General features: G+C 45.6%; 1 protein-coding gene across 1 annotated transcript in view; it reads left to right on the top strand.

Moving 5' to 3' along the window:
• The window catches only part of WDFY3 (WD repeat and FYVE domain containing 3), a 303904-nt gene extending 294154 nt beyond the window's left edge, over window positions 1-9750 (top strand). The window contains exon 41 of the mRNA XM_078775265.1: window positions 6752-9750. Coding sequence (XP_078631391.1) covers window positions 6752-6884 — 133 coding nt within the window. The 3' untranslated portion in view covers window positions 6885-9750. The remainder of the gene's footprint in view (window positions 1-6751) is intronic.
• The last annotated feature ends 17688 nt before the right edge of the window (window positions 9751-27438 follow it).

Below are 27438 nucleotides of genomic sequence, written 5' to 3'. Positions count from 1 at the left end.
CAACCCTTGTTCACGCTCTTACGATGCGCAGGGATACGGTGTACCTATTCTAAACTGGGGTACACACCGTGATCATTCATCCCAGCAAGCTGGTACTCAATTTGCCGACCTCGGAAGGATGACAGGCTGAGTCAACCCCCCTGGTGTTAATTTAGCGATCGACCAGGATTCGAACCGAAGACCCTCGGATTCTAAGCCGGCACCCTGACTGCTAAGCCAACACCAGGCTACTGAGAGAGATCATTGATGAAGACCAGAAATAGCACAGGGCCCAGAACACTACCTTGGGGAACTCCAGCCAGAACAGGAAGGGGAGATGAGAGAAATCCATTCAGGGCCACACGTTGACTACGACCAGAGAGGAGGTCCGCAAGCCATGCGTGGAGATTTCCATGGATACCATAGGAGGAGAGTTTGGTGAGCAGAGCTGGGTGTCAGACCGGATCGAAGGCACGTGATATGTCAAGGGAGACAGCTCTGATTTCCTGTTTGGCATTGAGGACCTCCATCCATTGTTGAGACAGCAGAAGCAGCATGTCCAGAGTAGAATGACCTGGTCTAAATCCAAATTGATGATCAGAGATCAAGCCATTGGAGAAGAGGAAAGATTTGATATCCGAAGCAATGATGGATTCCATGACTTTGCTGATATTTGGGAGCAGGCCGATTGGTCTGTAGTTGCAAGGATCTGTTTTTGCACATTTTTTGTGTAAAGCGGTGATGTTTGCTGATTTCCAAGATGCTGGCAGATGACCTTGAGCAAAAGAGAGGGTGAAAAGAACAGAGAGATGGTGAGATAGAGTGGCAGAGCAGGATTGTAGGACCCGTGGGCTGATGCCGTCTGGTCCAGTTGCAGAATCAGAGTCGAGGTTTGACAAAAACTTCTCCACCTTGTCAGGAGAGAAGGACACAGAGTCCAGAAGCAGTTGGGTTCGACTGGGTATGGTGGGAACAGAGAGAGATGGGGTTGGGACACAAGATTTTGAGGCAAACACAGAGTTGAGGCATTCGGCTTTGTCACGTGCGGTGTCGACTGTGTAGCCATTTGAGGTAAGGGAGGGGATGGAGGGGGAACAAACACCAGAAACGGATTTGACCAGACGCCACCAGGATTTGGAGGAAGGAGACAGGTTTGAGAGTTCATTCTTGAGTGTGGAGAGATATTACTCTGATATTACATAATAGAAAAACTGAGGGTACCGGTTTGTTTACCAGCAAATTAAACAATGACGTTCGGAATAGCCTACATGGGTGAAGGATCTGATGTACAAATGCCTCAAAAAGGCACACAAGCCAACCAGATGTGGGTTTCATGTAAAGAGGCGAATGAGGTGTGGACATGTTTCTTGTCTGGTGAGGCATGATAGATTTCTGAAGGTCTGACACAGAAAAGCTGTCAAGGTCATCTCCATAATCATCTCGGCAAACACTCTGAAAAGGTACATATACATAAGATAGACATCATGAATCAAAGTTTTAACAACCTGCCTCAATTACACACTGAGATATGGCTCGGACACGAAAATGTTGACAGACAAACATATAAACAGACAAGGCTAGGTGTAGCGTTAAACCAGTAAAACATATCTACGTAAGTTAGACTATACACCCAAGCAAGTTAAATCAGCCTTCCTCGGTTACTTCATGAAATATGGGCTGGGAACAAAAAACCTAATGGATGGACAGATTGATGGGGATAGTTGAATGAACAGAAATGGCCACACCTCTTCACCTAAATGTGCTGATTTATGAAAAAAGGGTTATTCAAAGTTGTTGGTATTTTAAATGCCAGTACTAGTGAAGTAGCTGTCCTTACGGATAGGATAATACCCCCAATAAGCTATAATAATAAAAGAGAACGTATGTCTGTCAGTCAGTGTGTGGCTCCTCCATAACTCCAAAATCATGAAACCTAGCGGCCTGAAACTTTGCATGCATACTAAGGGAACTCCAAGGGAGTGAATGAATGAATGAATGAATGATCGTTTTAAGGCCATTTTTCCCTCTAGAGCGGGGGTTAGCCTTGCGGGCCCCATGACAATCATGGTTCCCTGTTTGAGGCAATGTTTTTATGGCCGGATGCCCACCCTTGGTCACGCTCTTACGATGCGTTGTACCTATTCTAAATCGGGGTACACACCGTGATCATTCATCCCAGCAAGCTGGTGCTCAATTTGCCGACCTCGGAAGGATGACAGGCTGAGTCAACCCCCCTGGCGTTAATTCAGCGATCGATCGGGATTCGAACCCAGGATCCTAGGATCCCAAGCCGGCACCCTAACCACTAAGCCAACACCAGGAGTGCATGAATGAAAACTGGGTGTGGGTAATTTTAAACACCCTTTTTGAAGATCATTAACTGGCTTATTAAATTAAAACAAAAGCAAGTTTTAGCCTTGGTCAGCCCACTATCCCTTGCAGGGATATTAAGCTTTGTTTCGGCCTGCTCAAAAACGCCTTGCCTTGGAACGGGCTGCAACTGTTTCTGCACGATTAAGCACTCAAAATTTATGTTTTCACTTTTCTCACTCACATCATCGAATGTCTGATCTTCATACCTATGAATCGCTGTATACATCACTTTTATAGGTGCTATAGTTTTCAAAGTAGGAGCTTGGATTGATATCATGCATTGTTATATGATGCGATTTTCCATGATGGCCTCTCACGGACTAATTAAAGTATATAATGGAAATCTGTGTTCTGATTTGATGATCAGAGCTGGTGGACTAAATAACCTGTGAAATCTGGAGTGAAATCTGAAAATGTTAAGAAGATAGTGATTATTATAATCAAGTGTATTTATGTAAGCGAGGCTGTCATCCCTCATTCTGCACCGTCATCCTAGTTTGCACCTCCATAGGATAGGGTGTCTCTCTACTGTGACCTGCGATCCTTGTGATTAATATTTGAAGTCTTAAATTTTTTTAAAAACTGTCCTTTTGATGGCGTTTTTAATGTACAGTATACTACATACTGTATGCTGTCAAGGTGTCAGTGGTGTGTTCAGTTATGAAGCAGCTGACCTTTTTCAGCTATATCGATGAATACGACCCTCAGGGGGCAGATTTCGACACTACACGTGGCAAGTTAGAGGCGTCAAATTTTTTCTTTTTCCCCAAACGTGGTTTAAAACATTTTTTCACTGTCAGTGATACAAAATACACCAGAAAACTCCTCAACATCAAGATGCAAGCCGAGAAACAAACATAGTAGCAAGGACTGCATCCAGAGCAACTGAAACTCCTCAACATCCAAGAAGCAAGCCGAGAACCAAACACAGAAGCAAGGAATGCATCCAAAGCAACTGAAACTAAACAAACACAGTAGCAAGGAATGCATCCAGAGCAACTGAAACTCCTCAACAGAAAGAAGCAAGCCGAGAAACAAACAGCAGCAAGGAATGCATCCAGAGCAACTGAAACTCCTCAACAGACAGAAGCAAGATCAGAAGCAAACATAGCAACAATGGCTGCATTCTGCCCTCCCGTACTTGCGATCTCCCAGTAATTGTCTTGTACCTCAGTCGGTTTCCCGTAAAGTCTGGTTCAGGAGGACACAGTTCAAGCCTATGAAACCTCCGTCCCTCCTGTGTGAAGTGGGGCCATCATCGCCGTAAAATACAAAACACACAGGAAACAGCGCTCTGTGTTATGGCACGGAGCTGATGGTCATGTTAAACCCTCGACCAGTCAAATATCCCCGGGGGATTATATATCATGGCAAGGTCAGCTTTGGTCTTATTTGCTCTTATCTTATCTTATCGAAGCGACAGGCCTTATTTGCTCTCTCCCACCTCTCTCTCTCTCTCTCTCTGTCTCTCTGTCTCTCTGTCTCTCTGTCTCTCTGTCTCTCCCCCCCCCCCCCCCCCACCCTCTCTTCATCCTCTCTCTCTCTCCAACCCCTCTCTCTTTCCCCCTTCTTTTTCTTCCCCCCTCTCTCAATATTCCCATCAGCGGAGCAACGGGTGCTATTTGCTAGTTATAAATAATGCTCACTGGTACAGTAAGTGTTGGTTAAAATAGAGTTGTGGGTCGCTGGACGAGGGCCTATGTGATTTGCAAGATCATTGCTCTGCAAAATGGAGCCAGTTGGAACCCAAACCTGGGCCTTGATTCGTCTGTAACACTATTCCCACACTTTTTGACAAGTGAATCACACCTTTGGTACCTATATTTTACATTTTTATCCCCTGCTTCTTTCTACTTTATCTATGTAAATATTGCCGTGTTTGTTGTTTGTACGTAATTCTTTCATGGCTGAACTGTAGCACCTAGATGCCCAAAATTGTTGATGTTGGAACTTCAAAATCTGGGCAAGGTTCCTCCTCTCCCCCCATGAAACCCCACCCCTCAAGGAAATTGTTCTGAAAATCAAGTTAAAAGAACCTGCTGGGCCAATCTCCAACTGATTCTGTATACGTGCTAGGGGTACCAAAATCATAGTTTAAAAAAACGGGTAGCGTCGTGAATCTTCCCCCCTCCCCCACTCCCAATTCCCCCTTCCGCCACCCCAGGAAAGTGCCGGGTAGCACCCTGCTAGTATCGTATATGCCAATTAGAACCTGTGCCCATTTGCTTATGCTATCTCACTGTGCTTTCAAATTTGATAGAGCCAATTATGATGGACCTACAACCCCAACATTGTAAACTAACTAAAAGACATTTGTTTACCTGAAAAAAAAAAACTTATGCCAATGGACTCTGAAGGATGGTGAGGGATAGACATCTCCATGGTGAGGGATTGGCCCAGCGTTGATTGAAACCTGCCCCACAATTACTTCTTGTCTATTAACCCAGATTTGTTGAATAGCTTTTTGCACTTTCAGTGTGTCCCATTATTGTAGAATACAGCCGTATGGAGTCTGATCAAACTAATTATGGGGAATGAACAGAGTATCGACACAAGCATGATTTTTTCAGGACGTGCTGTGTCCCTTAAGTAGGACTCCCTTTGGGAAGTTAAATAAAAACTTGAACATAAATATAAAGAGAGATAGAACCAACAACAAACTGGGAATTATTTATTTGTAATAGTTTATCAGGAAGAGTAGTGGGAGTAAGGATAAGGAACAAGTTCAATTCAAGGGAATTGTGTAAACACTGAGTGATAGGGGATATAGTGATAGGGGATATAGAGTGATAGGGGATAGGGGATATAGAAAGGATGTCGGCAGGTAGATTTATGCAGGTTCCTTCTCCAGGTGTGCCTTATTCATTCCAATTTCCTCTCCATAAATGCTCTTTCGATTACAACTCCTCAGTGTGCACCTTCTATTGTGTACACCCTCTTCTTACAATTCATCATCTGTATACTCTACCTCAACCTCCTCCTTCCAACCCGATAAAACATTGTTACGTGGCAGCCGGGGGGGGGGGGGGGGGGAGAATAGGGGTGGGAGAGGTCCATCGTTACATCGAGTACGTTTGTTGTGTAAAACCTCCTGTAAATCTGGAGAGGCTGGGTGAAGTCTTATGGCACCAGACATTTAACACCAAAGGCACACTGGAAAGTATATTGCGCTTTCAGAGGATCGACCATTACCAACCATTTGGCCGGCAGGCCACGCAAGCCACTGCAGTGAGATCTGTTGCGGAGTGCTGCAGAAATGCGGAACACTTTTTACAGCCACGGCGACGTCAACGTCTTGCATTCTCTTTGCTTTGCCATCCGAGGAAGATATGTCCCTCCGATCTCGCCCCCCTCATCACCATTTCCACAGGTCTCCCGCTTCTTGAGTTTCGAATTTCGTCCATGCAGCGCCGACCCACACGACCACACCATTGCGGTGGAGCCCTAACCAGCTCATGCCAACCACAAGCCCTTGCCTATCCCCATTGTTCATCGTGTGTGAGTCTGGTAAATGGCACTATTAGGGGGTTCAGACTTTAGTACACCGGAGGGGACTATAGGTTTGCACTCCGTCCCTCCGTCTGTCAGTCCGTCACATAAAGAACAGTTTTCCGGACTTTTTCTCTAAACTCTTAATGCTAATGATTTCAAACTTGGTACATGGTTTCCTCATGATAAGTTACAGATCAAGTTCGAACTACACGACGTTTCGATCATTTTTGACAAAGTTATGGCACTTTGAACTTTGGTAATTTCCCCAACAGTTTTCCGGACGACAGACTGCCGGTAGAGGACATGTATTGCAGCGCAATACTCAGAATGCTTGTGTACCTAAGTTTGGTTTTTGTGCCTCACCTCCCCCATTTGTTGTCCGCTTGCACCAGATCTGTTCTATTTTCTTGTCTATCCCCATGTAGTAAGTATTTCATTATAATTAACCTTTTTATTATAGGTGACGTTTTCCCGCATTTCTCTTCCCTCGTGTTGTGCCGTGTGGTTTGGTCTCGGATTGGAGCTATCGTTGGGGTTTTGTAAATGGTAAAGAATAGTTAATTGAATGCAGTGTGAATTTGGTAAGCTTGGTGATCTTCAGGGGTAGGTAGCAACAGCGCCTGACACGTCAGGTGATGTTAGCCAGCTAGACCCGTCGATGCGATAGTATATTTTTAAACTTTCAATTCCAGGCCTGATTTATATGCTAACATTTTACAGTGTGGTTTGGCATTGTGGATTGACCTAACCTATACAACTGGTACTAGTTGAAAGAATACTGCACATGTTTGTTTGTTACCCTTCCCCTCCTTTTTCTTTGTAAATCCTTGCTGGGACATCTGATTTGCTGCAGCAAAACAATAACTTTCCTCTTACACAATATTTATGAATCTTTGAATTTTCACAGGTGCAGCAAATACCAGGTCGAGATCCGGCGGCTGAAGCTCACCTCTCCAGTGCGAGTCTGCCAGGCCTGTTACCACAGCTTGCAGGCCGAGAAAGTGGGTGGAGCGGAGGAAAGGCCCCGCCATAACTCGTGATGGTCTCCTCAGGACCCAAGACTTGCCACTCGCTGCGAGAGTCCGTTGATCGGCTCCAGTTCCAGAGCATGGTGTTATCTATGCTCCTTAGAATCTGCAAATTGTGATCATTTAGAAATCTATCTCATCTTTTGAAAAGAGAATGAGAGAGAAGAGTACAACCTTGTGGAGTTGTACTTGGCAGGCAGGCCTGCAATTTTGGGTGGACTCGGTCAAATTTCTATGTCGATGAAACTTCTGAAGAAAATAACGATGAGATGTTCATATTTTCTTTTTCCATTATTTCTCATTCAGACACAACCTCTGAGCCATTTCCGTTAATTATGCAGAACCTTCTCGAATTCGATTTTAATCGATAACATCAGTGTGAGGGTTGTGGATGACACTCGTGTATGGTAATCTCCTCTTTGGACAATCTGGGATTTTCACCACACTTTTGCAGCTTCTCCCTCAGCGCGTTACACCAGACACATTGCACTTTGAAGATTCCTTAACTGCTTCCTGTCCTGTAATGCCCAAGCTAAGATAGTCACCAGCCTTAGTTTCTCTTGGATCTGACATCTGTGCAATTTGTAATCACAATGAATACTAAAAAAAAGGAAAAGAAACAGGTTGCAGAAGCCAAAAGCGTTTTGTTTTCCTATCACGCTGTCGTATTTCAGTCTGTCCGACAGAGGTGTACAAGAAGAGCATGTCGCACTCGCACTAACAATGACTGACTTCACGTGAGTGGAATCTCGGTATATAGATACGGTCATGCAACCACGACTGTTAATCGAAATATTTTCTTCAATCCTTGATCGGGCTGCTGAAAGTGACATTGGCAGAAAGTAACCAGTGTATGTGGACACGGGACAGGAGATGGACACGTGGGACTCGCCGTGTCCGGCTGGTTGACCCTTCCAAGCACAAGGCCTGACACTTCAGTGACAACTTTGGGATTTGAAACCACAATCTGTACGAGGGTTTTCGAGGTTTATTTTTAAATCCCAGGATAGTAAGTCTTAATACTGTTAAACAACTTGTAACCATGTCTGTTGCTCTTACAATGGCAGATGCTTGGTAACCCGAACTACTGTGCAATAAATAGCAGAGTGACACTGATTTGAGAAGTTTGAAAGGTTTACTTGTACAGCTCACATGTCAATGTTATTAGCGTTCATGTGTTGCCATTGTGACGTTTCCATTTTTGCTTTTGTATTACCTTTTTGCATCTCCCTGTTTATTTGAAATTTAACGATAGCATAAGATGGCAAGGCCCAACCTGTAATTTTTATGGCTGTATTTTAGATGCTGTATTTTATTTTTTATTTGCAAATCTTATTTTTAAAGATTTCATCGCTGTATCATTTTTTTAAGGTCTCATGTTTTGGTAAAATGTATTTTGACCTTTTGGATCATATTTTATTTTAATCTGATTGGCTAGTGTCTGGCTGGGACGGACAATCATGTGGTCTGTTTGGCGAATTTCTGAAAGACGGCTTTTCATGTTACGCAATCACTCAGCATTAGGCTATTTGGCGAGACTCTTGGCATCTGATTGGTCTTCATTAAACTAGTTGATCTCTGTAATGTGATTGGTCAGCCTTAAGTTTGGATTGTATGCTTCAGTAATCCTGTTCCTCATAAAATGGACCTTGGTCTCCACTTATACTGGTCAGTCTGCTGCTGGGATCAATTTGATGTTAGATTCTTACACAAGAGCAAGAAGCAGACTCTTTTGAAATATATTGAGAGTGCTAGAGATCTTTTCCCAAAACATAATCTGCGGAAGTATAAATAATTGTGCATTCTTCAACAGAACGTCTTGAAATATAATGTCATGGTTGAAGCTAAAACTTCATCCAGGACACTTGGTTTGTCCAAATCGTAACTCAAGTTTAAGTCATCCCGCTTTTCCTTTTAAAGTTGTTTAACAAACATCTGAGTGTTGGTAACTTGAAGGCCCAGTCATTGGCTTGCTTCTTTGGGAGATGGCAATAGTGACCAATCTTGGTTCCCTTGCAACATTATCGCCACCAAAACCGGATGACCGAGGCTGCTCGACCCCGTTGCTTTTCTTCCGGATCAATGTGGTCTCTTGTCATGGTGGGTGCACCCTACGAGAAAGTGTCTCCAGTTTGTGATTCCAGCCATTCCTTGTGCACGTGAAATTAGCACCTTTTGCGTGCTGTGCCATAGCACAGCCTGCTGGTTTGACAACTCACGTGTGCGCTGCAACACGGCCTCCTCTTGTTCATCGTCTGCCAGTTTCGACACGAGCAGCATTAGCGTTCGCCCGAATCACGCATGTTCGGATGGACAAACCGTCATGCCTCTGGGACCCAAGCTTGCAGTTGGTCAGAAGTTATCAACACAGTTCTTGTAATTCCATGTACAAAAAAAATTATATGAAGGAAAATGTCTGTAGTGCTTGGTTTATATTCCCTTGTATAACTATATATATACAGTGCTTGGCGTGTTCCTTTAACTGTACAGATGTAAATTCTAGTTGTGAGACTAATTTTCTTATTTTTACAAGTTTTGTTACGTGGTACATTAATAATAAAATAATAATGATATTGACATTGTCATCTTCCCTGGCCATTTGTGTATCTTATTGTCGCCCTGTCATGATCTCAGGGCTCATGGTGTGGCCGTGTGTGGCCAAAGCTGTTTTGTGACGACCTGTTGCCCTTGTGCCCGACACACTTTTTCCCCTTCACAAGCTTATACCCCCTAACACGACCTTGCCAGGGAACCTTTCCTATGAAGTACTGCTTTAGCCACTAACAAACACTCTGTGATGGAAATGCCGGCCATTTTTGTGTACTGGATGCAACATGATGTCATCACGAATAAAGTTTGACAAGGCAACAGGAACCTGTTTCGATGCTTTTGCTTGGATTTTTCCTTACCTACAGTTTCTCATGTGTTGCTTAATAACTAAGTAATTAATTTACCTTTTATTTAAAGTGAATGTCTAGATTCTAGAGAGAAGTTGTATTTCTTGCCACACTAGCCATTCCTACCCGTCGCTTCGTTGATGGATTTAATCAAAAGACAGCATGTTGTACTTCCCAAACATATTGCATGTCCATCTGTGAGTCTCAATCTTACTTCGTCTTTAAAGGCCACAATTGTACCCATGTTCTTGTGTGTTGGCCGGGGGAAGCTTGGTCCAAGTCTCTCACGAAGCGGCTGGCCAGGCCTGATGTTTGACTAAGGTTAAAGCAGGAATTTGGCCATGGTCTCTGTGATAGCTCCCTTACACTTCACGAAGGACACCTAATGCCAGCAGATGGGACGCACTGTTCAACATCTATCCAAGGGACACATTGATGAATCATCTGTGAGTCTCAATGAGGATGTAAAATGAAGTGAAGCACACGAAAAAAGGATATTTTATAACACGTCGTGGTAGTTGTTGTTTGGGTTCGGACAAAACTTGGTGGACAGGTTGGGCGTTTGGCAAGGACGAAGCGATTCAATTTTGTGAACATGAGGATGTGGATCTCAGAATTTTTAAAGTGATTCTTTACATGTTTTTTTGTTTTTTTCTATACAAGATCGAGGCTCGTGTAAGAGCTAACATTAATGACAAAAAAAACAAACAGACACATAAGACGAAATAAAGGGAGCAGGAGACAATATGGGGAGAGGGGGAAGCACACAAGTACAACATTTGAGAGCAGGGACATCGGGAGATCTGTGGAAGGTAGAGGGCTTGGGAGGAGGAGGCATAGGAATGGGGGGGGGGGGGGGGCGGAGAGGTATAAAACAAATGGACACTGCTAGGACTTGCATGAAAGAAGTCGGAATTTCAAAAAAGTGGATCTGGGGTGAATTAGCGGGGGTAGAAAAGATCAAGGTTTTAGATGGGGGAAGATAAGAGATGGTGGTGAACAGCTGTTTTAAAGACCTGGAGGGAGGAGTGGGATTGAAGAGAGTGAGGGAGTTTGTTCCAGAGGCGGGAGAAAAGAGGAGTGAAGGTGAGCAGAGAGTCTTGATTTTGGCAGTTTAACCAGAAACTAGAAAAGTTTCACCAGAAATTGAGTGAACCCTGGTGTTGGCTAAATGGTTAAAGTAGCTGGCTTAAGATCTTAGGGTCTTGAGTTTGAGCCCCTGTCATGCCGTTGCATAACACCAAGTAGGTTGACTTAACTCAGTCTGTCATCCGTCCGAGATCAGCAAAATGAGTACCAGCTTTCTGGAAACAGGGGGCACTGTATCAGCGGCACACCTATGTTCACAGCAATGATCTACCCAGAGGCTGTATACGAAATAATAAACCATTGAGAAATGGGGCCAAAAACAACATATAGCAGGATATTTCATAAAGTTATGGATTGATCCAGACGAATCTTGGTGGACAGGTTGGGTGTGTGACAAGGATGAATAGCTTCAATTTTGGGGAAGATCTGGATACGACAATTGTTTTATTACCTCCACCACCGAATGTGGACGGAGGTTATGTTTTCACCTCTGTTTGTCCGTCTGTGAGCAGGATATCTCTAGTTATGGTCGGATTCAGACAAAACTTGGTGGAGAGGTTGGGTGTGTGATGACAACAAAATGGTTTGGCTTTGGTGAAAATCCAGATCCAGATATGAGAATTTTTTATGTTTTCTACATGATTCGTCACCATGAAGAGATTGGGCCAAAACGATATATAGTGCCTTCAGAAAGTATTCACACCCCTTGACTTCACAATTTGTTGTGTTACAGCCTGAATTTAAAATGGATTAATTTGAGATTTTTTTCTACACATAATACCCCATGTCTGTCAAAGTTGATTTTTTTTTTTTAGATATCTTTACCAAATATTTTAAAATTAAATATTGAAATATTTCATTTACATAAGTATTCAACCCCCTGAGTCAATACTTCTTAGAAGCTCCTTTGGCAATAATTGCATTTTCGAGTATTATTGGGTATTCTGCATCAGCTTTGCACATCTACATTTGGGAGGTTTCTCCCATTCTTCCTTGCAGATTTGCTCAAGCTCTGTCAAGTTGGATGGGGAGCGTCCGTGAACAGCAATCTTCAAGTCTTTTCACAGATTCTCAATGGGATTCAAGTCTGGGCTTTGGCTGGGCCACTCAAGGACTTTCACGAGCTTGTTCTGAATCCATTCCAGTGTTGATTTGGCTGTATGCTTGTGGTCATTGTCCTGTTGGAACAAACATCTTCACAAAAGTCTATGATATTTTGCACTCTGTAGCAGATTCTCCTCAAGGATTTGTCTGCATTTGGTTTAATTATTTATTCCCTCTATCCATACAAGCCTCCCAGTCCATGCTGCTGAAAAGCATCCCCATAGCATGATGCTGCCACCACCGTGTTTCACCGTAGGGATGTTGTTAGATGGGTGATGAGCTGTGCTCAGTTTCCACCAGATGTAGTGCTTTGCATACAGGTCAAAGAGTTCACTTTTCATCACATCAGACCACAGAATCTTGATTCATGCGCCCAAAATCTTTCACGTGCCTTTTTGCAAACTCCAGGCATGCTGTGATGTGCCTTTTTCTCAGGAGTAGCTTCCGTCTGGCCATTCTCCCATCAAGCCTAGATTTGTGAAGTGCTGCAGAGACTGCTTTCCTTCCGGCAGGTTCTCCCATCTCAGCCATATAAATCTGTAGTTCTGTCAGGGTGGTTATTGGGTTCTTGGTCACCTCCCTGACCAAGGTTCTTCTTTCCCGGTTGCATCAGTTTGGTCAGACGGTCAGCTCTAGGAAGAGGCTCCAGGAAGGTAGTTGCATATTCTTTCCATTTCCTAATGATGGAGATCACTGTGGTCTTGGGAACTTTCAACATTCTAGAAATTGTTTTATACCTTTCCCCAGATCTATGCCTCCTCAAAATTCTATCTCAGAGTTCTATGGAGAGTTTATTGGACTTCGTGGTAGAGTTTCTGCTCTGGCATGCACTGTCAACTGTGGTACCTTACATAGAAAGGTGTGATTCTTTCTAAATCATGTCTATTCAATTGAATTGGCCACAGGTGGACTCCAATGAAGGTGTAGAGACATCTCAAGGATGATCAAAGGAAATTGAATGCACCTGGGCTCAATTTAAAGTGTAATAGCAAAGGGGTTGAATACCTATTGACTCAAGACATTTCAGCTTTTCATTTTTTATTAATTTGTAAAATAAATTCCCCCCAAAAAAATCCTTTTCGACATTGTGGAGTATTTCGTGTAGTTCAGTGACAAAAAAAATCTCAATTTCTCCTTTTAAAATTCAGGCTGTAACGCAACAAAACGTGAAAAAGTCAAGGGGTGTGAATACTTTTTTAAAGGCGCTGTATTGCATGATATTTAAAAATAAGTTATGGACGGATTTGGATTAAACTCGGTTGATGAGTTGGGTACGTGACAAGAACAAGCCGATTCGATTTTTGTTCTTGTTGGATCCAGATCCGACCTATCAGTGGGATACAAAACGTAAACTGTTCAGCCTGACAGAGGTATGCGCTCTACCGAGTACCCGTTCTCGTTCTAAATGGTTGCAGCTATCAAAGCATAGTAAATTGGTACAATTGGAACCACTACATTAGGCTCCCAATCCCACTTCTTCTTCCCTCCTGGAAAAATGGGCTTTTAAAGAGGTAATTTTGTGAGTAAACGGACACCAATTTTTGTTCCAGGTAAATGGATTATTCGTTTTCCGACAGTACCATCTTTATTATTCTATAACAGGAACCCTTTAGAATAAAGCGGACAGAGGGACAGACACTGCTCCTTTTAGTAATCAATTTCCCTCTTATCTAATGCCCTCTTATTTTCGCTCTTATTTCCCTCTAATTTATAATATTTTGTGTTCAAGACTTTCCTTGGAACTTCAGTGAGTGCTAATATGGTATGTTGGTCATCTCTCCGGATACCCTTTTGATTTCTCCAAATCCCTGTACTACCGTACTATTAATTATCAACTACCATGACTGCATCTATTAATTACGTATTATTGAACCGTGCCTTGATCTATGAATTCCATTACGTACAATGGTAACATAACTTTTAGACACCACAGACCCTTTTAGACCCCTTACCCTTTTTTTATATACCCCCAAAATATTGTTATGGTTCTCAACGCCGGCCTTAATCCCCTTATCAAGGGGGGATTAATCCCCTTGTCTTTACTGGGCTTGGCAGAACCGAGATTTATTACGTCCCTCCCGGACACACGCGGCGTAGGGTTTCGGGACGACTTTTCGCTCGAACCTAAGTCCCCGCGCTGCCCTGGGAGCGAGGAAACAAGCCTCGCACAAACCACGTGTGATGTTAGTACGCCGAGCGGATTGCGTACACGTGGTCCGCTCAGCCGTACTCAGTGGAACCCGATTGGAGCGATCTTATTCGTGCCACGCTTAGTCAATGAGGAAACCACAGGAATGATCGAATCAGAAAGAAAGAACAAGGGTTTAATTATTCCCACACGTATATACAGTTCAAGGACGAAGAGACACAGAGCAATCCTTAAGCAGTCTTAACTTATCCCTTGGACAACGGGCCCATCTCACACTCACACAGGGGATTGCAGATGGGCAGGTGTTCCCCAACGCGTCCAGAGATGGTACTTGTCCAGCTCTCCACGGTCCCCGGCACGTCCCGCGAGGATGGTGGCAGGCGAAGGCAGGGACTCGTAGCGTGTCTCTCGAACAAGCAGATGATGGGGCAGAACGGTAGAGGGCGGACCTTAGCGCGGCTGGCGGTTACGCAGCCTTGTTCACTCGCGCGTCTCAAATGTGCTATACTCGTTCATAAGCGTGTCTGACTGCGCCCGCGTACGTGTAGCGACCAACTCCTCTTCTTCAATACACTTGGTGTTGGTTAGCGCGCGTTCTCGTGCAATGGTCAAGTTCATCAGGCAGCAGTCCTTTACAACGCGAGCCCTTTGGTGCTTATCCGGCGTTCCTCTGCGAGTCCTCTTACGGCAAGTTCACTCTGTAAGTCCTCTTGTCTCTCTCTCTCCTCTGCGAGTCCTCTTGAAGGTTTTTGCGCAGCGGTTCTTATAGCTACGCCCCCTGAACCTTCTGGAACTCACCCGACTCTTCTCACCATGCCCTCTGACGCCACACCGCCGCCACCACCCTCGAGCTCTGATTGGCGGCTCATGCTTACCGTCATTGCTTCTGCCGCTCCGCCTCGACTCCGCCCCGATCCTCCTCTGCCTGCCTCGTGTTAACTCGCCCAATATGAACCAACGTTAACGCAAAAGGGATTGAGGCTACGGACTTAGGATGATCGGTGGCAGTAGGGCCTATTTTCCTGGCTCCTACTCAATGCAGAATTAACACTGGAAGGGAACTAAGCTCACAAATACTAAGACATAACTATACTATTGCGAGGCTACATGTTGCTTGTGTGACTAACTATGGGGGACAGACTTTAACCTTTATTAAACTCACTTGACAGACTCAAAACCACAACACTGCCCCCCTCCCTCGTCAGACTCGTCCCCGAGTCAAACCTAAAAAACTGGAACGACCGGTTTTGAGAAAGAGTCGGGACTAACTTTTAATTATGTGTGACACTTAGATGTGGTTACCACTAACATTTATTCTAACCCGTGTATGCGACCGTTTTGCAACACTAAATATGTCCCATCTACTGCGTTGAGTAGCTAACGACAGAATCACCCCCACAATTAACCGAATTGCAGAATTATTTTCAAACTAAACATAAAGCCGGTGGGCAGCATTTTATATACAATCACAAAACCTAACTTATCTACATTTCTTTGACCCAGGACCTGTCCTTTTTTGGAAAGAAGTTGGAGGGGAGAAAAGCACAGCAATGCACAAATACACAGTCATCAAAAGTTCACAGTTCAAAATTCACATCTGCTGCTGTTGTCTGGCATCTTCTTGTTCCTGCATCTTATGTGTGCAATAAAACTTACAGTTCTTTTTTCCTAGCACACCAATAATAAAAATGTACAAAACACGTGTTCGTTTTATTTGCCAGCAGGGCCAACCCTACATGGTCCAACTGCGTGACATTGATGCCACTCAAAACAAGTGGTCCGAAGATGCAAGGTGAGTCTGCAGCAAAGTGCTGCACAGCAAAGTGTAAGGCCACAAAACCTGTGGTCCATAATGTGTAATGTGCAGCAAAGTGTCTGCGGCAGCAAGTGCTGCACATGTGCAGCAAAGTTATAACAAATGAAAGGATTCGGCAGCAAAGTGCTGCGCAGTTCAGCTGCACAGGTGTAGCAAAGTGCAGCAGTGGGGTGCTGCACATGTGTAACATGTTGCAGCTGCACAGTTCCCTGTTGCACAACTCCAAAGTGGGTCCAGGGGTGTGGGGAGAGACAAAGCACGGTCAGCAAAGCAGAAAGGGCGCAAAGGTACACATCAACACAAGGTAATGAAACGTGAGGGGCGCGGAGGAGCGAGCAGAGCAGACTCGTCCCTAACCACCCGTACCCCCCAACGTCGGCTTACACTTCAGTACCCTAGCCCTTCCTTATATTTACACATTCGTCACTACATTCTGTCTCCCATATCCCCCTCTAATTCCAAATTTGTCTTCCAATCCCTCCCAGGAAGGAAGAGATGGAACAAACACATTGTCTCATCACGTCGAGATGCGTCTTACTCACTCAAACAGTTTCAAAGCCCTGGTGTGGAGTTCCGTTTCCCTTGGTGAATGGATGTGGATGGCACGAAGGGAATTCTCAAATCCTAACTATACTAATGACATTAATTCACTTACACTACCCGGGGTCATGCCCTGCCAATCGGCCTCTTTACACTTTGTGGTTCTAAAAACCAATTCCCATTGACCACTCTGCGGTGCCCATGAATTTGGGTTGCACTCCCCAATTTTTCTCACTGTGCCCTTGCACAATTTCGGGGCTGGGTCGTGTGGCTCCACTAGCAGGTCTACCTACCTGCGCACCTCCGCCACTGAAGTCGCCACCCGAGCTTACCTGCTCCTGCGACTAACTAACTGGGGAAGGCCCCTCCTGGCTCTTTACCCCTCTGATGCCCTCTCTGGCATTGGGCTACCCGGGTCCTTCTCCTGGATCCTCGGGCCCCACTGAACAACTACCCTGACTGGCTCCCAGAGCCTACCTGCGGCCTCACCTGGCTGACAAACTACCAGTGGCGGAGTGCTCCAATAACCATACGCACCAACAAAGCCCACACGCCCAGCCATTTCATAGACTCGTGCACCCAACCAAGCACTTCTTGCTACTTCCCGCACCACAGGTGTCAATATCCAAACAATTTACTTAAGCCCTCTACCTGGCTTTAAACTACCCACCCCGGGTATTCGTGAAGGGGTACATCTCCCCCCATTCACTCCTTCGCACCATGCATTCCACACCGTCCATTCCACACCAAGCATTCCACACCATTTATGTCGCACACCACTCTTCTCGCACACCTTTTGTGCTTTTACACCTTTTCCCTCAAACACAACACAACTCCCTTTATCTCCATACACAATTCCTCACACACACAGCATCATCTAGCTGACTACTTCCCCTAAAACTCGTGCTTCCCCGTCTTCCTTTACACTAAGCACTTCCCTCGTCACTAACAACCATCTAATCTAACTACGTCCCCTCTACCTGTACAAATGTCACGACTTAAATCTTGTCCCTACTGTCTGCTGATTCCCTAACAATTATCCTAGCCTGCCCTTGGCTAGCTTCGGTGCCCCATGGAGGTAACCATCGCTGGTCCCTCCATGTGCAGGTCACTGCCATCCCCCTAATCTAATGCTCATGAGTCCCAAAGGTGTGAGGAATGCCGAAACCACCACTCCTCCACACAGGGTACCATTTCCCCAACACCATTGCTATTTGTCCCATAACTATGAGCCTCTCCGTGCGGAAATACATTTTCGTCACAGCTCGGCTTCGAAAAGCCGAGCGATGCATGCGGGTGGTTGGTCTACTATAGGTTGGGTCCATCCGGCATTTTTTATTCAGGGGAGGAGGCTTGGTTGGGCCAAGGTTCAGTGGCCCATCTCTGCGCGAGGCCTTGCGGTCCCACGCATGATGGCCCAACCGCCCACGGTCGGAGCACCGCAGCCGCCAGGGGGCCAGCTCCGATCTCTCCTACCTCCCCTTGAACCGTGCCGATCGCCTTTCCCGCCAAGGCACGGCACCGACCATACAGGGTGGGGCCCGGCACGAACCGTGCACGCCGGTCCTTGTGAGACCGCCACGGCAACGATCCCCGCCGATCCCTGCAGCATACAAAGCACACCACTCACCGAGGGCTCGCGTCGGCTATACGTCACGCTAAACGCTACCCCGGTCTGCGTCGATGCTCGAGCCGCGTTCTCACCATACTCGACCCATTCCACACTCGCAAAACGCAGTGCTCCAGCGCCTCCCATACACTCCCTGCATTCTGTTACAGCACTCTCCCGTGCACACTCTTCTCACACACTCAGGTGCACACCACCCAGGCACAATCACACCGTTCGCACACTCCATTATCACACAATCGGCCATCGCACACCCTCGCATACACTCCTCTGTTACGTATTCCGTAACGTCCATGGGTGTGCACTCTTCTGGTACACACCCAATCACGCGCTCTGGTGTGTACTCCTGCACACTCTCTACAACATGCTCCGGTGTGCATTCTCTCTCAACTCTCCTCGGCCATCGCACACTCTGTAACACACTCTTCTTCGACGCACTCGTCCCACATACATTCCGTCATACACTCGCGCTCCGGTGCACACTTCTCTCGGACACGCGCGCCATTCGCTCGCGTACACCGCACAAAGGACCTTCCACGAGCGCCCGGGCTTTGTCTATACCCCAAGCGCGCCAAATATCCTCTCCCGCCAAACACTTTCGTGCCATACACACCCCTACTCACCTTGGGGATTCTCTTCTCCGCCAGCAGCACCTGCAAACCTTTATTGGGGTCAGCAAGCACGACATCATGATGCGAACACGGACTTTGCACATATTCCATCACTTCCCTCGATTTAATCTCTAACTCTGCCGTCTCTTCGGCCCCAATTTCAACTATAATTTCTTTTTCCTCGACGGCCGCCGGCGCCAATAAAATTTCTTTTTCCAATTCGACGGCCGTCAGCTTTTCCACACCCCGAGTCGCGATTTCTATTCCCTCGGTCAATTTAGCCACGCTCTCTCTTTACCTCGCTCTCCCCGGGCTCCTCACACCACGTTACCTCGTTGCGTCCCTTTGCGACCGCCTCGCTCAGCTTGCGCCTTATGTCCTTCCCTGCTTCTTTTATTTCTTTCTTTGACGTCACCCTCATCTTTTCCAATTCCCGAGTGGTTTTGTCCCCCATTTCTTCCAATTGGCCACCCATTTTGCTTTCCAATTCATTTTTCACCTCTTCCAATTTATCACGCATTTTTTTTATGTCCCAGGTGGATTTGTCCCCCAATTCTTTCCTTTCCCGGGTGGATTTGTCACTCTGGGCATCCATCTTTTTCTCTTGGATATCCATTTTGTTTTCCAACCGCTCACCCATTGCATCCATTTTATGCTCTGACTTTATCATATAGGCCCTCATTTGTGCCATAAATAATTGGAAGTCCCCTGGCACCGCGGGCGAGGCACTCGCCACCACATGCGAGGCGCCGCCATTTTCTACCCCTACTGCCGGCCCCTCATCAATGTCCTCCTCTTCTCCCAATTCTTCCCGTGGGTCCTGGGTCATTAATTTCTCGTTATCTACCTCCTCTTCTACCCCCACCGGCATTCGATCGCTTTGGCTAGCCATGGCACGAATTTAATTTTAGATTTTAAAACTAAATTTCGTCCACTCGCAATGTCAAGTGCGTGAAGCACACTCCGGGTCCAATCCCACACTCCTGACACCAATTGTTACGGCCAATATGTAAAATTGGTGTCCAAAATTTTGTCTAAAATTTTTGTCCCAAAATTTTTTGGTCCCAGGTTCCAAATCCCCACTCCTGACTACCAATTGTTACGGTTCTCTACGCCGGCCTTAATCCCCTTATCAAGGGGGGATTAATCCCCTTGTCTTTACTGGGCCTGGCGGAACCGAGACTTATTACGTCCCTCCCGGACACACGTGGCGTAGGGTTTCGGGACTACTTTTCGCTCGTACCTAAGTCCCCGCGCTGCCCTGGAAGCGAGGAAACAAGCCTCGCACATACCACATGTGATGTTAGTACGCCGAGCGGATTGCGTGCGTACACGTGGTCCGCGCAGTCTTACTCAGTGGAACCCGATTGGAGCGATCTTATTCGTGCCACGCTTAGTCAATGAGGAAACCACAGGAACGATCGAATCAGAAAGAAAGAACAATGGTTTAATTATTCCCACACGTATATACATTTCAAGGACGAAGAGACACAGAGCAATCCTTAAGCAGTCTTAACTTATCCCTTGGACAACCGGCCCATCTCACACTCACACAGGGGATTGCAGATGGGCAGGTGTTCCCCAACGCGTCCAGAGATGGTCCTCGTCCAGCTCTCCACGGTCCCCGGCACATCCCACGAAGAATGTGGCAGGCGAAGGCAGGGACTCGTAGCGTGTCTCTCGAACAAGCAGATGATGGGGCGGAACGGTAGAGGGTGGACTTTAGCGCGGCTGGCGGTTACGCAGCCTTGTTCACTCGCGCGTCTCAAATGCGCTATACTCGTTCATAAGCGCGTCTGACTGCGCCCGCGTACGTGTAGCGACCAACTCCTCTTCTTCAATACACTTGGTGTTGGTTAGCACGCGCGTTCTCGTGCAATGGTCAAGTTCATCAGGCAGCAGTCCTTTACAACGCGAGTCCTTTCACGCTTATCCGGCGTTCCTCTGCGAGTCCTCTTACGGCAAGTTCCCTCTGCAAGTCCTCTTGTCTCTCTCTCCTCTGCGAGTCCTCTTGAGGGCTTTTGCACAGCGGTTCTTATAGTTACGCCGCCCGAACCTTCTGGAACTCACCCGACTCTTCTCACCACACCCTCTGACGCCATGCTGCCGCCACCACCCTCGAGCTCTGATTGGCGGCTTGTGCTTACTGTCATTGCTTCTGCCGCTCCGCCTCGACTCCGCCCCGATCCTCCTCTGCCTGCCTCGTGTTAACTCGCCCAATATGAACCAACGTTAACGCAAAAGGGATTGAGGCTATGGATGTAGGATGTTCGGTGGCAGTAGGGCCTATTTTCCTGGCTCCTACTCAACGCAGAATTAACACTGGAATGGAACTAAGCTCACAAATACTAAGACATAACTATACTATTGCGAGGCTACATGTTGCTTGTGTGACTAACTATGGGGGACAGATTTTAACCTTTATTAAACTCACTTGACAGACTCAAAACCGCAACAATATTTTAAGACTTTCCATCCCTTAGACCCTTCACATGCCTTAGACCTTTTAAAACCCTTTGACACTTAAGACCCATTCAACCATTTATACCCCTTTGAGCCTTAAGATCCTTAGACCCTTTAAAGACCCCTTTGACCTTTAAGACCCTTTTCAACCTTAAGAACCCTTATACACTTCAAAGACCCATTAGAAATTTACATCCCTTAGACCCCTTCATACATATTTAGACTATTCGAAGACCCCCTTCGACCTTTACACCATTTAGACCCCCTTCACACCCATTTAGACACTTTAGGGACTTAGAGACTTATAGACCTTTGACCATTTAGACACCTTTAAGACCTATAGACCTGTTAAAAATAGTTTTGAATGGCCTTTTTCATGCACCATTCGCATTCGCATCGCAAGTTGCAACAACAAATCAAAACTCATATTCCAAAGCGACACATGTTGGAAAGTGAAACTGAAACTACTGAGCCACCGATCATTGAATGGAAAACCAGAATTAAATACTGTGAGAAATACTGAATTGAAGTTGTCCAAACCAAAGCTATGGAGAGTATAGAGATAGAGGGAGAGTGAGAGAGGGAGGTGGGCGGGTTGGGGCTGAAGTGGCAAGGGATAGTTGCTTGGAGGTGGTCCGTCAGCATGGAAAGAACTTTGGTGATCTTCGGTCAGACGGTAGGCCCAGAATGTGCCTAAATCCGTTTTCCAGCCTAGCTTCCATAACTTCAGCCTCACTCCCAAACAGTACTTCGGGGAAGGTGGGAGGGGTGGGGAGTACAACAAGCATGGATTGGAAATCTTAGCTAGTGGGATGGAATGAGGTTGCCAAGGTTACTGGCTTCGCCCACTACAATATCTGCTCACTGATTTTTATGCTGAATTCCCATTTCTACCAAAAACACTCCAAAATAATTCTCATTTGAGGTGAGATGTATACGAACTAACCCTTTGGAAATGGTAACCCTGTTCGTTTAAAAATGTATAAAATGATGTATAAAAAAGCAAGTTCTGTCTGTGTGAAGCCTTTTCTTTGATTTTTATACAATTCCATACCCATAGGCCAATTGCCTGAACTTTTCTGTACCACATTATTATAACACATGTGAGGTCAACATCACAATAAAAATTGCAATTCTTAAATCAATGTTAAAACAAAAAAATGCCACTCTGGCTGACGGAGCATCCCTTCGGTCGGGAGAGGGGCGAGCTTGGCCTTTGCCTCGGCGATTCCACATCATGTACGAAGGTTTATTCTTTGTCGAGAATCGACAAAATCGACAAAAAAATATTTTGTGGATGATGAGGAGTTTTCTTGTTTTGATGTCTAACTTGTTGCTTTCTGATTGGGGCCAGTTTATTATTCTGCACCTATATTGGAACAGTGGTACTGCGAGCTGGTTTAAGGCTTTGATTTTGTTTCTTGGATAGAGGTATGTTTTCAGGATCAGCTTCGGTTTACGTAGGTATTCTTTGGCGATTGTTTTGCGCATTTGTTTGTGACATATTTGGTGGCCCTCTTCTACTCTGAGGTATTTGTAAGAAGCTTCGTTTTCTAACTGCTGTATTGTTGTTTGAATGTCAATTTTTATGTTGTCTGTTTTTGTTGATTTACCTTGTACAAATGTGTACTTGGTGCACTTGTCTAGTCCAAATTCCATCTGAATGTCCTCGTAAAACTGTTTTACTAGTTTTACTTGTTCTATCAATTTTTTGTCATTTGGCGAGAAGAGCTTTAAATCATCCATGTATAGTAGATGTGGCACCTTTCCTATTTCTTTGGATGTTCGTCTATTGGTTGTTAGGGTGTATCCGTGTCCTTGTTCATTGATGAGGTTACTTAGTGGGTCCAGAGCCAGATAAAACAGAAGGGAGGAAAGACTGTCTCCATGGAAGATTCCACGCCGTATCTTTACATCTGGTATTTCAAAATTTCCTTCTGAGTGCTGCAATATTAATGTTATATTCCAGAGCCCCATTGATTTCTCAATCAGTTTGATTATTTGGGGATTGATTTTGTATGTTTGCATGCATTTTATCATCCACAAATGTGGGACATTGTCAAAAGCTTTGTTTATCGTCTAAACAGGCGGTGGATAATTTAGTTCTTTGCATTTTGCAATTTTCAAGTATGGCCTTGTTCAGTAGTAGGTGGTCAATTGTTCCATAACAACCTCTCTTACAACCCTTTGTTCCGCCTCTAAACCTCCTCGCTGTGTTAGATGATGGTACATCATTTCTGTGATGATTCCTGTCAGCAGTTTGTATGTGGTTGGCAGGAATGTTATCCGCCGGTATTTGTGGGGAAGTTGGCCTCCCTCCGATTTTGGGCTGAGAAAGGTGTGCCCTTCTATTAGCCACTCATCCACTGCCTTCTCCTCTTGGATCAGTTTGTTAAATGTCCTGGCATAGTGATTGTGAAGAGCATCAAGTTGTTTTAGCCAGAAATTTGGAATTCCATCTGGGCCTGGGCTTTTGAGGTTTGGCATTTTATGAAGTTGTTTTCTAATTTTCTCTTCATCAATAATTAATCAATGGGAGCATTTCCTCAAGATGTTGCTTCTTCTTTTCCAAGTTTTGGATCCATTCTGCTTCCTTCTTATATTATTTTCGATTGTCAACAATTCCTTTTCCAGAATTTTTCCAGTTTTTCTTTTTCAGGGAGAGTTGACACATTCTGCCTTTGTCTGACAAAAACATTTTTTACAACAATTCTGACATATTGAAAAAGACATTTTGTCTGACACGTTCTGCCTATTTCCCGTTAAAATATCGTTGGGTTACTTCCAAACATGTGGTTTTGTTTTCTCCTGTTGTTTCCTTCTTCATAGTTTTTTATCTTCCTTTCTATCATTTATAGTTTGAGTTGTTTTTGTTTTTTTTTGTTTTTTTTGTATACAAGATCGAGGCTCGTGAAAGAGCTAACATTAATCACACAAAAAGTCAAACCGACACACAAAACACAAAAAATAAGGGGAGCGGCAGACAAGATGGGGAGAGAGGGGGAAGGACACAAACACAACATTTGAGAGCAGGGACATCGGGAGAAATGTGGGAGGGGGAGGGCTTTGGGGGAGGTGGGAGAGGTATAAGACATATGAACACTGCAAGGACATCCAGGAAAGAAGTTGGAATTTCAAAAAAAAAGTGTATCTGGGGTGAATTAGCGGGGGAAGAAAAGATCAATGTTTGGATTGGGGAAGATAAGAGATGGTGGTGAACAGCTGTTTTAAAGACCTGGAGGGAGGAGTGGGATTGAAGGGAGTGGGAGAGTTTGTTCCAGAGGCGGGAGAAAAGGGGAATGAAAGAGTGAAGGTGAGCAGAGAGCCGAGATTTTGGCAGTTTAACCAAAAGAGGGCTGCAGGCAGATCTTATGTGACCTGAAGGAATATTGGGGGGACAGAGCACAGAGAGAGCTGGGGGAGCAAGGCCGGAGAGGAGTCGGAAGAAGACAGAAAGACCACCAACCTGCCTGCGGTGAGTGAGTGAAAGGCCCTCGGAGTTAACTCCATCGCAGGAGATTCCAATGATTCTGAAAGCTTTGGTTTCAACAGCGTGAAGCCGAGCTAGGTATGAGGCAGGAGCACCAGCCCAGAGGGGGGAACAGTATTCCATTGAGCTGCGGATGAAAGCCTTGTATGTGGTGAGGAGCTCAGGTGTGTCAAGGAAGGACTTCGCATGACGGAGGATGCCCAGTCGGCGACTGGCCTTGGAGGCCAGCTTGGAAATGTGGTTTTCCCAAGAAAGATCATGGCAGATAGTGAGATCCAAAAGCTTGAGCGACAGAACTTCTTGGAGAGGATTGTTGAGAAGGTAGATGGGAGGGTTTTCCAGTCGGTCCTTTTGGAGAGACATTGTAAGAGTGTGAGATTTGTCAGGATTGAAAGACATGTTCCACTTGTTTGAGCAGTCTGTGATTTTTTTCCAGGTCTGCAGAGAGTGAGGAGGCTGCAGACTGCCGACCTGAGGGATGAGAAATGGAGCGGCAGATAGTGGAGTCATCAGCAAAGAGATAGAGAGGATTTTCCAGAGAGTCGGAGAGATCATTGATACAACAACAACAACAACAACATGCATTTTAAGGCCATTTTCCCTGCTAGAGCGGGGGTTAGCCTTGCGCTCCCCATGACAATCTTCTCCATCTTGCCCTATTTTTTGCATCTCTCCTTGTTAACCCCCTTGCCCGCATTTCTTCTTCGACCATCTTTGGCCAAGTCTTTCTCGGTCTTCCCCGTCCTCTACTTCCTTCTACATTCATTTCCATCACTCTTCTCAACCAGTCACTTTCATCCTTCCTCAACACATGACCAAACCATCTCAACCTGTTCCTCTTCACAAAATCAATCACAGGCTCTATTCCCATCATTTTTCGCAATTCATCATTTGTCTTCCTCTCTCTCAACGATACTCCGCACATCCATCGAACCATTCGCATTTCCACCCTTTCCAACCTTCGTTGCTGCTCTACGTTCATTACCCATGTCCCGCTCCCATAAATCATAACACTTCTCACACATGCAGCATACACCTTTCCCTTCAGCTTCAACGACACTCCCCTCCTCATCAGCACGCCACTCAGTTCCCGAAACTTCTTCCATGCACATCTCACTCCAGCAACCGTTGCCGAGTCTGATCCACCTTCTCCATTCAGCATGTCTCTGAGGGAGCAAAATGTTTTCACACCTTCCAGCTTCACGCCGTCTCCAAGATCCAACTCAACATTTCCTCCATCTGCAGCTCCCTCTGTGCACACCTTACATGTGAATGTAGCTGCCACACTGGTTAATGACCCTCTCAGACCACTACATTTTTGATGAACCCACACAGCGCACATTGTACATTGAATGGAGTTCACTCCGACACCCTTCCTGCACACACCACAGGGCCACTTCCCAGTTCTTTCCACCTCACCACATGCTTTACCACTTGCCATCACCTTCGTCTTTCCAATATTCACCTTCAGACCTTTTGTCTCCATACATTCCTTCCACTTGTTCATCTTTTCCTTCAGTCCATCCATACTTTCCGCAATCAACACCAGATCATCTGCATACAACAACTCCCATGGTAAACCCTCCTTTACGTTCTGAGCCAGCACCTCCATCACAGCTACAAATAGTAGTTGACTTAGTACCGACCCCTGATGCATTCCCACCTTCACCTCAAACTCACCACTGTTCCCGTCCTTCGTCCTTACAGCTGTGCGCGCTCTTTTGTACATTGCCATCACTACTCTGATCAACCATTCCTCCACTCCTAACTTCCTCATTGCCCATGTCAATACTTTGCATGGAACCCTATCGAATGCTTTCTCCAGATCAACAAACCCAAGAAACAACTTCTTCCTCTTCTCCATGTACTTCTCCTGTAACTGCCTCACAATAAAAAGCACGTCTGTCATTCCTCTTCCTGGCATAAATCCAAACTGCATTTCGTCGATCTTCACTTTCTTCCTTATCCTCCTCTCCAACACCCTTTCCAATACCTTCATTCCGTGCTCCAATAACTTTATCGCTCGGTACGAGCCACACTCTAGAGGGTCACCTTTCCCCTTGTATATAGGGACGAGGGTACTCAGTTCCCAAACCACTGGAATGCGGCCTTCTTTCACCGCCAGATTACAGATCTCTGTCATTCTCTTCACACCCCAACTTCCTGCTGCCTTCAACATATCTCCCACAACTCCCGTCGCCCCTCCCGCCTTTCTACTCTTCATTGCTTTTATCGCTTCCTCAACTTCCTTCTCAGTTATCTTCTCTGCCGGTCCTAAAACTGGGTTACTCTCTATGTTGCCATCCCATTCATTCTCTGTATTCAACAGCATTTCCATATATCTTTTCCATCTTCCTTTAATTCCATCTGGGTCCACAACGATTTGTCCCACTTCATCCTTCAAGCAACTCACCCCCATCACATCACACCTCTCTTTCGCTTGATGATGATCATTCATCATTGATGATCATTGATGAAGACCAGAAATAGCACAGGGCCCAGAACACTACCTTGGGGAACTCCAGCCAGAACAGGAAGGGGAGATGAGAGAAATCCATTCAGGGCCACACGTTGCCTTCGACCAGAGAGGAGGTCCGCAAGCCATGAGTGGAGGTTTCCATGGATACCATAGGAGGAGAGTTTGGTGAGCAGAGCTGGGTGCCATACCATATCGAAGGCACGTGATATGTCAAGTGAGACAGCTCTGATTTCCTGTTTGGCATTGAGGACCTCCATGCATTGTTGAGACAGCAGAAGCAACATGTCCAGAGTAGAATGAC

The sequence above is a fragment of the Myxine glutinosa genome, chromosome 4 (genome assembly GCF_964187855.1).
Source record: "Myxine glutinosa chromosome 4, kmMyxGlut1.1, whole genome shotgun sequence".
In the NCBI taxonomy this organism is placed as follows: domain Eukaryota; kingdom Metazoa; phylum Chordata; class Myxini; order Myxiniformes; family Myxinidae; genus Myxine; species Myxine glutinosa.
This window is presented reverse-complemented; position numbering and strand designations above follow the sequence as displayed.